Source organism: Danio rerio, chromosome 9 (assembly GCF_049306965.1).
Source record: "Danio rerio strain Tuebingen ecotype United States chromosome 9, GRCz12tu, whole genome shotgun sequence".
Taxonomy (NCBI): domain Eukaryota; kingdom Metazoa; phylum Chordata; class Actinopteri; order Cypriniformes; family Danionidae; genus Danio; species Danio rerio.
This window is the reverse complement of record NC_133184.1, coordinates 51,702,501-51,717,500: the sequence shown is the minus strand read 5'-3', so window position 1 is coordinate 51,717,500 and position 15,000 is coordinate 51,702,501. Positions and strand designations below refer to the sequence as shown.

Here is a 15,000-nt window from a genome sequence, read left to right as displayed (position 1 = left end):
GTAAGTTTTATTTTGTTATATTAGCTCCAGATTTGGCTTCAGCACTGACTAACCTAATGTATATGCACAAATATAATATTGTATATCTTCCTATTAAAAATATGAATTTAAAAGAGATTTATGAGGGGTGTACTTAGATGCTGAGCACTGTACACACACACACACATATATATGTACATATACATGTATGTATTTATTTATTTATTTATAGAAGGATATACTCAGGGAATCAAGTACCTATTGAATACGATTTTATTGCTATTTTAGGTTATATGTTGACACTAAGTTATGAAGTTATTATTTATATCACATGCAGTGGTATACAATATACAGAACATATCCTGGTCACAAAAATGTTAACTATTCAACGTTTACAGAACAAACTTGAGCTTAACAGTGTTAAAGTAAAGAAACACAATAGTGCATTACATCCACATAAGTCTGAAGTCCTAGAGTAAACTTTGCGAAACTGTTCCCAGTGATTCATACCTCAAGCTCCAGCAAGAGTCAGTCATTCTCGCTAAACTCGAGCACAGGGAGATTGAATAAGAAAAGACACAGCGTGAAATGTGAAATGTCCAGTGTCTACAGATGAACACTCTGAGCCTCTCTGGTATTCTTCTCTTGTCCGGTTCGTGTCCGGTTTCTTTTCTTTGCCTTGCAAACACAGGAGCTCTTTATGAAGTCCATGTGCACGGGGACGCGCTGATTAAAACCTTCAGCCTCGGTGTGTCTGGTAAGTGTTTTACATCTACCTAATGTTTCATTGGGTGATTTATTGTGGTAACACGTCTAAGTGAGATACAAAGTGAGTTTATTCTCGGATGTGATCCATCATGATGTCAGATACCCGAGCGGCGGGGTTTGTAAGTCATTCAGCTCGACAAGCAGTTCTCAGACATGGAAAAACGCGATGCCGGTGTTTTGATATGGTGTAATATTAACGTATATCTCTATTTACGTTATGAAGTTAGAATTATTCTGGAAACTCCAATAATAGAGGCTTAGACATTCTCAAAAGAAAGTGATTTTATGTATTTGAGTTTTTAAACAATTTTTAGTATGGTTTAAAACATTTTAGTATGTTTAGTAGCTTATTAGTTAAGTTAGCTTTCACCTGAACTAACCGAAGCAACAAGTGGTTTGAGTTAACATTTTGTTTTTTTGTTTTGTTCATTAAGTTCTATAAAAGACATTGTATTTATTGCTTTTTAATTCATTATTTTAAGATTATTGACACATTTAAAGTAAATAAAGGGACTTTTGTAATAAAAAGGTCTTCAATTTGATTATAGCTGTGCTAACTTACTTCATTAGATAGCGTTCCCGCTCCATGTTTCCTAGCAACAACCCAGCAGAGCGCGTGCCCGTGACAATCCCGTTACAAATACAAAAAGTGGGATTTATTTGTATAAATGTAGCTAATATATAAAGGAAGACTAAAATGTCTGGAATGAGAAACCAGCCAAAAATAATTATGTACACAACTTTCATAATTAAGAAATATCTTAAATAAGTGTCCACATATGATGAGTGTGTGAGACATTGTTTTGTTTGTTATAAAGTACATGGATCCCTTACATTTCAATTAAAATGGGAAAATATGTTAGTTTGCTTCACTGTGGGTCATCAAATATTCCCAGAACAAAGCAAAGCAGTTATTTCTTCTAATATTTTGCCGTTAAAATAAAACGGAAGCTTATATTCTCGCTTTATATTTGATATTTGTGAAAATAAAGCCACTGATTGGCCCTGCTTTAGGTTTATTTATTTGTTTGTTTAACTTTTTGTCACCCTAACAGCAAAAAAATCAGCAATATATCATTTGCTGGAGGAGAATAATTTACTCCATGTATTTGGCCTAACAAAGACACGTCATCTATTTTGAAGTAGGCTAATTGAAATGAAACAGTGAACCTTTTAAATAGAAGAGCAGCATTTTTTAGCCTTGACGCGGCTGGTCTCACCCAGCTCTCACCCTTACAGAATGAAGGCACATGTGGCGGTGACGCAGGCGTTACTCAAGCCCCGCCCCTTTACCTGAAAGACGCGCACCTGGATCCAACGACGCGGAAGTCCGGCTGAGAGATTCTGACTCCGGTTTGACATCGCTGTGCACGGAGCAGTGGCGGGTGAAGATTAAAACTTTTTGGATATGAACTTGCAGTAATTTGAGCAGTATTCGGTATGTCTTCTTGCTTCTTTACTGTCTAGAATTCATGACGGTTCATTACGTTTGTTGTAGACGAATACTGAAGTGCTTGGACTGATGGTGTTGGCGTGTTATGATTAACTTCAAACTGACTTAACATTTATTCCTTAAGGTATATATATCTCTTTGTTTGATTCAATCACTTGTTTACTTTCCCAACTTTATGTTAAATGTCTGTATTGATATATGGCTGTAATATATAGTAACATCCCTCCTGGATCAGCACACACTAAAATGATCATTAAAAACATATAAAGTGGCGTAAACTTGTTAAAGTACTAAAGGATACATGTATTAGTTTTTTTGTTTACATTATATTGGCTTAAACATGAGAAATGTCTGTATTGATGTCCAAATGTATAGCTGTAATAGACTGCTTATTTTATTTGTTTATTTATTTATTTATTTATTTATTTATTTATTTATTTTTAATTAGGAGTAACATCCCTTTTGGATCAACACCAACACGCTAAAATGATCATTAAAAGTATATTAATTGACAAAAACTTGTTAAATTACTAAAGAGTAAATGTGTATATATATGTAATTACATTAAACTGGCATAAACATTAGAAATGTCTATACTGATGTCCAAATGTATAGCTGTAATAAATAGTTTATTGTTTAAAAAAATAAATAATTCAGTAACATCCCTTCTGGATCAACGCCAACACACAAAAATAGATAATTAAAAGTATATAAATTGACCAACAGATTTGTTAAATTACTAAAGAATTCAACATGTATTTTTTTTTTAAATTTACATTATGGTGGCATAAACATTAGAAATGTCTTTATTGATGTCCAAATAGCTGTAATAAACTGCTTATTGTTTAAAAATAAATGAATATATAAATCAGTAACATCCCTCCTGGATATATGTATTGTGTATGCTATAATTTATTAACTTGTTTTTGTCAATTAATATACTTTTATTGATCATTTTAGTTTGTTAATGTTGAAAAAACATAATAAACAGTGTATTACAGCTATACATTTGGACATCAATATAGACATTTATAATGTTTATGCCTACATAATGTAAATAAAAATACATACTGTATTTGTGTGAATCCTTTAGTAATTTAACAAGTTTTTGTCAATTTCTACATTTTTAATGATCATTTTAGTGTGCTGGTGTTAATCCAGGAGGGATTTTTTTTGAGAAAAACAATAAAAAATGTATTACAGCTATACATTTGGACATCAATAAAGACATTTCTAATGTTTATGCCAACATAATGTAAATAAAAAAATTTATATGTGTATTCTTTAGTAATTTAACTTAATTTCTCTCATTTTATACACTTTTATTGATAGTTTTAGTGCAATGATTTATATATATATATATATATATATATATATATATATATATATATATATATATATATATATATATATTTATTACATTGTGTTAGGATTAACAACTTAGAAGTTGTGAAACATTAACATATGATCTAGTGTAAAAGAAAATTTTAATTTAAAATGATCGAACTTTTTGATAGTTGTAGTATGAATAGTGCTTTTTAATAGATTTATTTTATAAATAAATCTTTTTTTTTTTATTAAAAGCACCAAAATACATTGCCTATATTCACTGAGAAATAGATTTTAAAAAAAGGATAAGAAAATACATTTTTTATGCACCTCTGTTTCAAATAATTTTAAGCCTGAACATGCTTTCTAGGGAAAAAAGTAAGAATAAATAAACACTTTTAAGCAGAAATGACAAGTCTGATGTTTCTGATCATATTTAATACTCTGATATGACTAATACTTCTCACAGTTATATATTTAATAGATGCAATATATTTTATAGTTCTAAATAAATCAGTATAATTATAATATAATTATATAATAATATATTCAATCTTAATTAAATTAAGCATAATGTTGTTGAATCTATTTCGCTTAACAAAAATATATAATATAATTCCAAAACATTAAGGCTTCTAGTATAGAAAATGCATATTTTTTATGCACTTCTGTTTCAAATGATTTGACACATCATAAGAGGGAATCCTGAACAATAACATTTTTTAAGCAGAAATGTCAAGTCTGATGTTTAATACTTTGATATGATTAATACTTATTAAATTTATATATTTAATAGATGCAATATTTTATATAATTCTGTGAAATTAATTCAATCTAAAATCAATTAAATATAATGTCATTGAATCTATTTCACTTAACAAAAATAAAATAAAAATCACAATTCCACAACATTTACTAGACAATGCATGTTTATATATAACTATAACTATTAGACACATGACTATACAGGTCATATAACTAGTAGACAATGCATATTTTATGCACTTTTTTTTCAAATTATTTCCACATTATAAGAGGGAAACCTTTCTAGACAAATAAAGAAAAGATAGACAAAAAGATTTGACAAGTCTAAAGTTTGTGATATGATTAATACTTTTCCATGGGTTAAAAAGGCCCAATTACCATTTGGAAAATTTCTATAAAAAAATAATAATAATAAAATAAAAATCCACTCCAAGGGGATGTTGTTAGAGAAATTATATTCACAAAAAAAAATGCCTCTCAAGTGAAGAATGATTTCCCAGCCACCTAAAAGGGGCTTAAATATCTAAGAAAACATTTATATTGGACGTTCAGAACTGGAGCTCCAGCCTTTTCCGTTGTTGTCAGAAGTGTTTAACTTGTTGGCAGAGCTCAGCCTCTCGTACTCTACTCTACAGTATCGTATTTATCAACATCATGGACACCCTTGCAATATCCTAGAATAATTATTTAATATTTAAAAATTTAGAGTGCTTTTTAAGAATATTCAGATGTTCATAACAGCACTAAATTCTTAAAGACTTTATAGGCAATTTATTTTCAAACATTTTCACATTTCAAATTCCTGACCCCAGAGCTACATTATATATACCCATACCAATCCATTCATGTCTTAGGACAATTTTAAAAATCTTTTTTGATCCACTTCAAATGTTGACTATACATGCCATATACCGATCATTGTAAGTTTAAAACAATGTACTACTTTTACAATGTTTAATACTTTTGTACTTTTTATCTTGTAAATTACACAAAATCAGGGTCTATTGAGACAATCCCCTTTTTTCCTTTTCTTCCATGCATTCAGAATAACTCCCATCGCAGAAATTTAAGGCTCTGGCCTGCCATCTTGGTTTCTGTCTTTTCCTGTCGGATTCAACCTGAATACATTAATTTTAATGCAGCAATTAAATTTTTTATTGCTAATAAATTATACTAAAAAGTAACTTGCATCGCATTATTTTTAAAAAAGTAACTTAAACATTATTATTTATTTTTTATTGTTTTTAACAATATTGTTATTTTTATTGTTTTTAATTGACGGAAGAAAAAGGTGAACTAATACATGCAAAGATTCGACAGGACTTTCTTTTTTTTTGATAACATTTTTTCCCCATAAACACCCCCCTTCCCTTTTTCAAAAAAAAAAAAAATGTTGCAGTCTTATTTCACAATGGATTAAATTAATTTATTTCCTCAAAACTCTACACACAATACCTCATAATGACAATGTGAAAAAAGATAGTTTGAAATCGTTGCAAATTTATTCAAAATAAAAAAACCTGAAAAATCACATGAACATCAGTATTGAAAGCCTTTGCTGTGAAGCTCTAAATTGAGCTCAGGAACATTCTGTTTCCACTGATCATTCTTGAGATGTTTCAGCAGCTTATTAGAGTTCACCTGTGGTCAATTCAGTTGATTGGACATAATTTGAAAAGGCATACACCTGTCTATATAAAGTCCCAGGGTTGACAGTGCATGTCAAAGCACAAACCAAGCATGCAGACAAAGGAATTGTCTATAGACCTCAGAGACAGGATTGTCTAGAGGCACAAGGCTGGGGAAGGTTACAGAAACATTTCTGCTGCTCTGAAAGTTCAATGAGCACAGTGGCCTCCATCATCCGTAAGTGGAAGATGTTTGGAACCACCAGGACTCTTCCTAGAGCTGGCCGGCCATCTAAGCTGAGTGATCGGGGGAGAAGGGCCTTAGTCAGTGAGGCAATCAATAACCCAATGGTCACTCTATCAGAGCTCCAGTGTTCTTCTGTGGAGAGAGGAGAACCTTACAGAAGGACAACCATCTGTGCAGCAATCCAGCAATCAGGCCTGTATGGTAGAGTGGCCAGATGGAAGCCACTCCCTGCCTGGATTTGCCAAAAGGCATCTGAAGGACTTTCAGACCATAAGAAACTAAATTCTCTGGTCTGATGAGACTAAAATTGAACTCTTTGGAGTGAATGCCAGGCGTTACGTGTGGAGAAAACCAGGCACCGCTCATCACCAGGCTAATACCATCCCTACAGTAAAGCATGGTGGTGGCAGCATCATGCTGTGGGGATGTTTTTCAGCAGCAGGAAGTGGAAGACTAGTCAGGATAGAGGGAAAGATGAATTCAGCAATGTACAGAAACATCCTGAATGAAAACCTGCTTCAGAGTGCTCTTGACCTCAGACTGGGGCGACGGTTCATCTTCCAGCAGGACAGTGACCCAAAGCACACCGCCAAAATATCAATGGAGGAAACAACAACTCTGTGAATGTCCTTGCCCTAAATCCTATTTAAAATCTTTGGAGAGATCTGAAAATGGCTGTACACCATTGCTTCCCATCCAACCTGATAGAGCTTAAGAGAGACAGCAAAGAGGAATGGACAAAAATTCAAATTCATATTCAAAAAGACTTGAGGCTGTAATTGCTGCCAAAGGTGCATCAACAAAGTGCCAAGCAAAGGCTGTGAATACTTCTGTACATGTGATTTTTCAGGTGTTTTATTTTTAATACATTTGCAACAATTAAAAAAAAATAATTTCACATTGTCATTATGGGGTATTGTGTGTAGAATTTTGAGGAAATAAATGAATTTAATCCATTTTGGAATAAGGCTGTAACATGAAAAAGTGAAGCGCTATACTTTCCGGATGCACCGAAGAGCTTAATTTCCCTATTAGTTTTAGTTTGGGGGAAGTGTTGCGCCTTTTTCAAAATACGAGATCATTGGATTTCATACTGTATACAAATGTTTAGTAGATCCTCTAAGAGAGTTTACTTTTCTCCAATCTCAAAAACAGCATCATATCACTAAACCAGAGTGAAACTAAAGGTGGTTTACTTGATTTCCAATCAAGCAATATTCTTCTCCGAGCTGTAAGACGCATAAAGGCATAAGAGTCTTGACAATTATTGGACTTGACTGTACCTTGTTCAAGTACTCAAAAAACAGCCATTTTCAAAACTAGGCCTAGTGTCTTTATTATATGCCTTGGACAGAATTTTAAATATATTTGTCCACTGATCAAACAATCTGTGTCATCTGGCAAATCTGCTTTAGCAGAATGTCATCGCTCACGTTTATCACTTACATGTGTTTATATCTTGGAAAGTCTAGCCTTACTGTAGTAAAGTCTGTGGAGGACCTTGAATTGAATTAAGCTTAATCGAGTGTAGAAGGTTGTTCCATTTACTCTCAATAATGCATCGTTACAGGTTTCCCAAATTCTTTGACCATTCTGCATGGATTTTAATTACTTCATTTTTTTGAGAAATGTGTTACTTTGCTTGTTACTTAGAAAAGTAATATTATTACGTAGCTCATGTTACTTGTAATTCTTTACCACCAACACTGGTCATATGTTTACCTATGTCTGGTTCACAGGTTTGACAGGCAGTGATGTTACACTCAGGGTGTGTGTCAGGTGAAACTGTACAATTGACCACACTCTGAGCACTCCAGTTTTGGCCTCAAGAGAATGACTTTCATCCGGAGGCTTCTGCGCAGGCGCCTGCACCCGCTGAAGCTGGCCATCGTGGCGCTGGTGTTCGTGACCTTTCTGTTCCTGATGCAGAGAGAAGTGGTCAGTCAGAGCCCTCAGGACGAGCCCTGGCTCAGAGGCATTGTGGAGAAGCGGGATGGTGTTTTGGGGATGGTGATGGGAGCTGTGAATAACTTCCGGGATGCAATGCCGAAGATGCAGATTAAAGCTCCTGTGAGGCAGCAGGAAAGCCAGGGCAGTTCAGCTTGTTTATCAGGGTATTACACGCCGGCTGAACTCAAACCCGTCTTGGAAAGGCCACCGCAAAACCCCAGTGCCCCGGGTGCTTCTGGGAAGGCTTTTCACACTGACAATTTGAGCTCATCGGAGCAAAAAGAAAAGGAGCGAGGAGAGGAGAAGCACTGCTTTAATCTGTACGCCAGTGATCGGATCTCGCTCAGCAGAGACCTCGGGCCGGACACCAGACCTCCAGAGTATGTACACAACAACCTGTTTGATTTACCAATCACACCTTAAAGGTCCCGGGAAATTTAAATAATGTTTTTTAGATATTAGTAGGGCTGGGCGATATGACCTTTTAAAAAATAATCACAAAAAATACTTGGGATTGAAGGATATCAACCTATATAATTTATTATAATTATAATTAATTATAAAAAATAAAAATGCTAAAGTAAAAAAGCTGTCATTGAAAGATCGACTTTAACAAATTAAAGTCTTTATTTGTATTTTCAGAGGTTTGTTCATTTTTATTTTGTGCTATATTAGATCATATAAATTACTCCCATTAGGCTAGTGGATTGCATTAAAAAAAAAAAAAAGATTTTCATTCAATCAAATCAATGTTAACTTTATACTCTTATTTATCGTCCAGCCCTAGATGTTAGTGTACCAAGGTTATAATAGTTTTGGATTTTTCATTAGTTTTAGTTTTCATTTGGTTTTGACTTTTTTGCCTTCAAATTCAGTTAGTTTTAATTAGTTTTTAGAGGCAGATTTACTATTTTTTTGAGGCAGATTTACTAGTTTTATTAGTTTCAGTATTGGCATCGCAGTGGTGCAGTAGGTAGTGCTGTCGCCTCACAGCAAGAAGGTCACTGGTTCGAGCCTCGGCTGGGTCAGTTGGCGTTTCTGTGTGGAGTTTGCATGTTCTCCCTGCATTCGCGTGGGTTTCCTCCGGGTGCTCCGGTTTCCCCCTACAATCCAAAGACATGCGGTACAGGTGAATTGCGTAGGCTAAATTGTCTGTAGTGTATGAGTGTGTATGGATGTTTCCCTGAGACGGAAGGGCATCCGCTGCATAAAACACGTGCTGGATAAGTTGACGGTTCATTCTGCTGTGGCGACCGCGGATTAATAAAGGGACTAAGCCGAAAAAAAAATGAATGAATGATTGAGGTTCAGTATTAGTTTTAGTTTTTTGTTGTCGTTTTGTAAATTATGATATTTGTGAGGTGCATGATTCAAAATCATCTAAATAAATATTGTATAATAAAAACTCAAATATGTTACAGAGGACACATAAACACTACCATCTACCCATCCTCAAATTCAAATACAACAGCCCATAAGATAGCAGACCTAAGTCAAATATGTGTGCAAGGCTGCTTCTGAGGTTAGATACACAGTAGTGATGGGAAGTTCAGATCTTTAATGTGAACCAGATCTTTTGTGACAATCCTCCCATGTTAGGACTCAACATATCAAAAAATATTTTGTCAGCAATCGTAATTTCAGTCAATTAAAACATCGCCATGATCTGAAAAGTTTCTTACAATTGTGTTTTGCAACCCAAATGGAGCATGATTTAGTCATTTAAATTCCATTATGACTTTCTGTTGTAAAATAAATGTACATTTCACCTGATCTTCACATTTAAGCCCTCAGTTTACCCGCGCTGCAGTTGCTTCAGTCACAGCAGGCTGTCATGTACTGTTTGTGTTTGGTTCAATAAATCACACAGTATTATCGGTTCACCGCTTCTCAAATCTGATCTTATTGTACTGTTCTAATAACGGAATAACTCTGTATATATTGTTTTAATTTGAGTCAGAGAAGGTATCAGGCATGTTAAAAGGTAAGCAGTTTGGGGATATGTGCTTATTGGATACATGAATCGTTTCAAATAAATCATTTTGATTTGATGAAAATTAACAATTCGTTTGTGATCAGGATCACTAATAGAGAAATAAAACCCATTATTGGGCACAAATGTGTTAAAAATAAATCTTTTAAAAGTCTGCTCGGGTTTATTTAACGCTGTCATCGTTAGAGGTGTGAACCAACACTGGTCTGACGGTTCGGTTCGGTTACGATTATCATGCCATCTATTCGGTTCAATTCGATATCTCAGTGCATCACGGTGTATTGACGATGCTTTCCATACACAGTTTATATTTTCTTTACAGCTATTCTTGTATTAAAATTTATAAATATATTTAAAGACTATTTGGAATACAATTTTGTCCTGTAATACAAACAAATATACCTTATATAACAAATATAAAAATCCTGCTTGCTTTCCCGCTCGAGTCCTGTCTAGCAAGTCTTTTTAACACCCCTTTGATTGGTTAAACGCTTAACAGAAAGGACTGCAATTGGTTCTTATGCGCTGGTGCTCTTCACAAATGAAGGACACTGATAAACAGCAGAGGCGATCACAGCTGATCCATGATAGACGTGGTGGAGAAAACTCTACAGACACGTGCTCGTGTCTGTGTCCAGAAGTACAGCTGTTACAGCCAAGAGGAGAGGAAAAATCAGGTCAACAGGTCAAATGGGTGAGAGCAAGAGAGAGCGAGAGAGAGAGAAAGAGCGAGAGAAAAAGAGAGAGAGAGAAATGGAGTTTACTTTCATTCTCTCAATCTCCGTGAAATAGGGGCTTTTGCTGTAAGTGTCAGTGGAAAAACTGTCCAGCAAACACACACTCAGTGAAATTGTGCACAATTTCTGCGTTTTTAAGTAGTTGCAGCGTTGTAAGTACTCGTGCTCGTCTCCCTCGCCATAGTAAGCTATACAGCAACATAGCGCATATGTGATAAATGACGTCAATACAAAATAACTATGATTATTTTGATTATGAAAATTATGATTATTATTGAACCGATACTGAATTGTCTGCGTCTGCATTGCAGTGCACTGAAGAAACAAATACATTTTGACACTCCTAGTCATCGTGTTGCTGTCATGTCCAGTCTTTGTTTTTGTTGCGGGAGCAACAGTGAGGACTGACTTGAGGAGGACCGGCTTGATCTGGCCAATGGTGTCAGTATTACATACTGAGATGGCGTATGGGTCAAACACCGAGCTAGCAAATAGATTTACTTCTATAGGCTTAGGCAATGTATTAAATACATTTACAAAGACGAAAACAAACTTTTTTTGTTATAATTTTTAAAGTTAGTTTCAGTTAGTTTTGTTTGTACACAACACGGTTTCAGTTAGTTATAGTGTTTTTTTTTTTTAAAAACTCTCGTTTTTATTTTTATTTCAGTTAATGAAAATGATTAAAATTTTTCATTCGTTTTTGTTAACTATAATAACCTTGTGGTGTACTGTAGGTATGTTCATTTTAAAGGGTATCAAAAGGCAAGTGTGCTCCAAAACTGACAAAATTAGCATTTTAGAAGATCTAAAGCTGATGCAATATAAACATTGAAAGCTTGTAGTTTGTCACTTCTGCCTAAAAACTGTAGATCACTGATTTTTTTGACCTCATATTTCAGTTTCTCATGAAATCTTCTGACAAATCAAATGCCCTCTAGTATCTGACATGCCCTGCCCCCTTGAAGATGCTTTTCATTTGATGCACTTCAGCTCAAGCACTCTCATTGGCTGTTTTTTGCTAAAGGGGAGGAGTTACTCTATCTCCTACCCTCTCTTTATTTTTCAGTTGAGATTGCTTCAGTTTTAAAATAAAAAGTACATTTCAAAGCACACTGATTTTTTGGGGTAAAATTATCCCTTTAAGGCAATGGTGTGCAATAAATTTTTCCAAGGGGCCACATTAGACCAATATAGTTTAAAAAAAAACACATTCATAAAAACTCTAAAGTTTAAAAAAGGATCAATTTTACACAAATAGTAGTTTAAAGACCAGCATCACAATACAGGGCTCAAAATTAACTTTTTTTTTTACCTGGTAGCACTGGTGCTGCCAACATCAAAGAATTTAGGAGCACCAGAAAAAAATTAGGAGCACCAACCAAAAATTAATAAGCGGCATTGCAAATTGTATATTAAGAGATTTATTGTATTCAAAAACAACATCAATTAGGAATAGCAAAAACCAGAAATAACTGTAACTAGTACTGTAATGACGTATTGATATTTGCGCAATAATTACAAAGCGAATTTCCAATAATTACAAAATTTTAATGATGGCGTCAATTACAACAACGCTAACAATTTATTACATTTCTCATTGTCATGCTGCCTTGAATGTGCATTGGTTGGATGTTGATCTTGGCTGATGCATCAACATTCACCACGTGATCGATAACATCAGCGCCATTATTTAGATGGGTTTGCAAAACTGTGTAGCCTACCTATTATTCATTTCGGCTTCCTCAAGCTTCAGTCGTTTGCATTTCCTGTGGTCATTAAAGCTCACTGTCATCTGACAGCGGAAAGCCTTGAGTGATTGACAGCTAATATTAACCAATATAAGATCTATACGGCAGAGAAGACTGTTTTAAGAAAAAATTGAACACTAAAAATCACACAAATGCTCTTAAATATATTATGAGGTCGCATAGATTCAATTTCGGGTGCATGTCACTAAAATCACACAATGGCATTTATACAATATCAACATTATATAAATGCCACATGGTTGTTTGTTTGGTTGCTTCAAAGGTTTAAAATTACATTTTAATTAAATAAATACCTCATGCGGGCCGATCAAAGAAGTCCAGCGAGCCGTATGTGGCCCAGGGGCTGCTTTAAGGGGATTGTTTTACACACAAAACCCCATAATGACAACGTAAAAAAAAAATTTGTTGAATTTGTTGCAAATTTATTAAAAATAAAACACTTGAAAAATCACATGTAAATCAGTATTCACAGCATTTGCTCAACTCTTTGTTGATGCACCTTTGGAGGCAGTTTTTGAATATGATGCCACAAGCGTGGCGCATCTGTCTTTGGGAATTTTTGCCCATTCCTCTTTGCAGTACCTCTCAATCTCTATCAGGTTGGATGGGAAGCAACAGTGTACAGCCATTTTCAGATCTCTCCAGAGATGTTCAATAGGATTTAGGTCTGGGCTCTGGCTGGGCCACTCAAGGACATTCGCCGAGTCATTGTGAAGCCACTCCATTGATATTTTGGCGGTGTGCTTTGGGTCATTGTCCTGCTGGAAGATGAACCGTTGCCCCAGTCTGAGGTCAAGAGCACTCTGAAGCAGGTTTACATTCAGGATGTCTCTGTACATTGCTGCATTCATCTTTCCCTCTATCCTGACTAGTCTTCCACTTCCTGCTGCTGAAAAACATCCCCACAGCAGGATGCTGCCACCACCATGCGTCACTGTAGGGATGGTATTAGCCTAGTGATGAGCGGTGCCTGGTTTTCTCCAAGTGTAACTCCTGGCATTCACTCCAGAGTTCAATTTTAGTCTCATCAGACCAGAGAATTTAGTTTCTTATGGTCTGAGAGTCCTTCAGATGCCTTTTGGCAAAATCCAGGCAGGGAGTGGCTTCCATCTGGTCACTCTACCATACAGGCCTGATTGGTGGATTGCTGCACAGATGGTTGTCCTTCTGTAAGGTTCTCCTCTCTCCACAGAAGAACGCTGGAGCTCTGATAGAGTGACTATCGGGTTATTTATCACCTCCCTGACTAAGGCCCTTCTCCCTCAATCACTCAGCTTAGATGGCCGGCCAGCTCTAGGAAGAGTCCTGGTGGTTCCAAACATCTTCCACTTATGGATGATGGAGGCCACTGTGCTCATTGGAACTTTCAGAACAGCAGACATTTTTCTGTAACCTTACCTAACTTTGTGCCTCCACACAATCCTGTCTCGGAGGTCTACAGACAATTCCTTTGTCTTCATGCTTGGTTTGTGCTTTGACATGCACTGTCAACCCTGGGACCTAATATAGACAGGTGTATGCCTTTTCAAATCATGTCCAGTCAACTGAATTGACCACAGGTGAGCTCAAATTAAGCTGCTGAAACATCTCGAGAATGATCAGTGGAAACAGAATGTACCTGAGCTCAATTTAGAGCTTCACAGCAAAGGCTGTCAATACTGATGTACATGTGATTTTTCAGGTTTTTTATTTTTTATAAACTTGCAACGATTTCAAAAACACTTTTTTTTCACATTGTCATTATGGGGTATTGTGTGTAGAATGTTGAGAAAATAAATCAATTTAATCCATTTTGGAAAAAAGCTGTAACACAAAAAATGTGGAAAAAGTAAAGCGCTATGAATACTTTCCGGATGCACTGTAAGTCCATATATATTCATCAACCACAATCTCTAACAGTTATTCATGCTTGCGTTTGCTGACAGCATAAGTGTGTTTGTGATCACAATTAAAATATGATTATATAGAATATAATCAGATCAGTTTTGCTGTGAATAATTATTTTAGGACACTTTTTAAGTGTTCAGGGTTTCCACAGAAATATCATGAATTTAATGTTGCCTTTAAATATAAAATAATAGTATAAAATTTAATCTACATTTTGGTCTGCTTTTAATGTTATAATCTGCTAGAAAATGCTTTCTGTGAGATTAATAATGATGCATCAGCAACGCAGACATGCATTAACAAAGTTTTGCATACATTTTCATTTTTCTTCAATGAACAACTGATATGAGAGTGGGTTTTTCACAGAAAAGTTTGTGTTTTATAATAGAGGCTTTATGAAACATAAAAGCTGTGAAATCAATTTTTAAATAATCATCTTTAAGTAATCACGATTGGCTGAAAAAGTCATGCATAACTAGATTTTTAAGTCAG

General features: G+C 35.1%; 1 protein-coding gene across 1 annotated transcript in view; it reads left to right on the top strand.

Moving 5' to 3' along the window:
* The first annotated feature begins 2,069 nt into the window (after positions 1-2,069).
* galnt3 (UDP-N-acetyl-alpha-D-galactosamine:polypeptide N-acetylgalactosaminyltransferase 3 (GalNAc-T3)) overlaps positions 2,070-15,000 on the top strand; it is a 44,703-nt gene continuing 31,772 nt past the window's right edge. The window contains exons 1-2 of the mRNA XM_021479042.3: positions 2,070-2,185; positions 7,909-8,499. Coding sequence (XP_021334717.1) covers positions 8,003-8,499 — 497 coding nt within the window. The 5' untranslated portion in view covers positions 2,070-2,185; positions 7,909-8,002. The remainder of the gene's footprint in view (positions 2,186-7,908; positions 8,500-15,000) is intronic.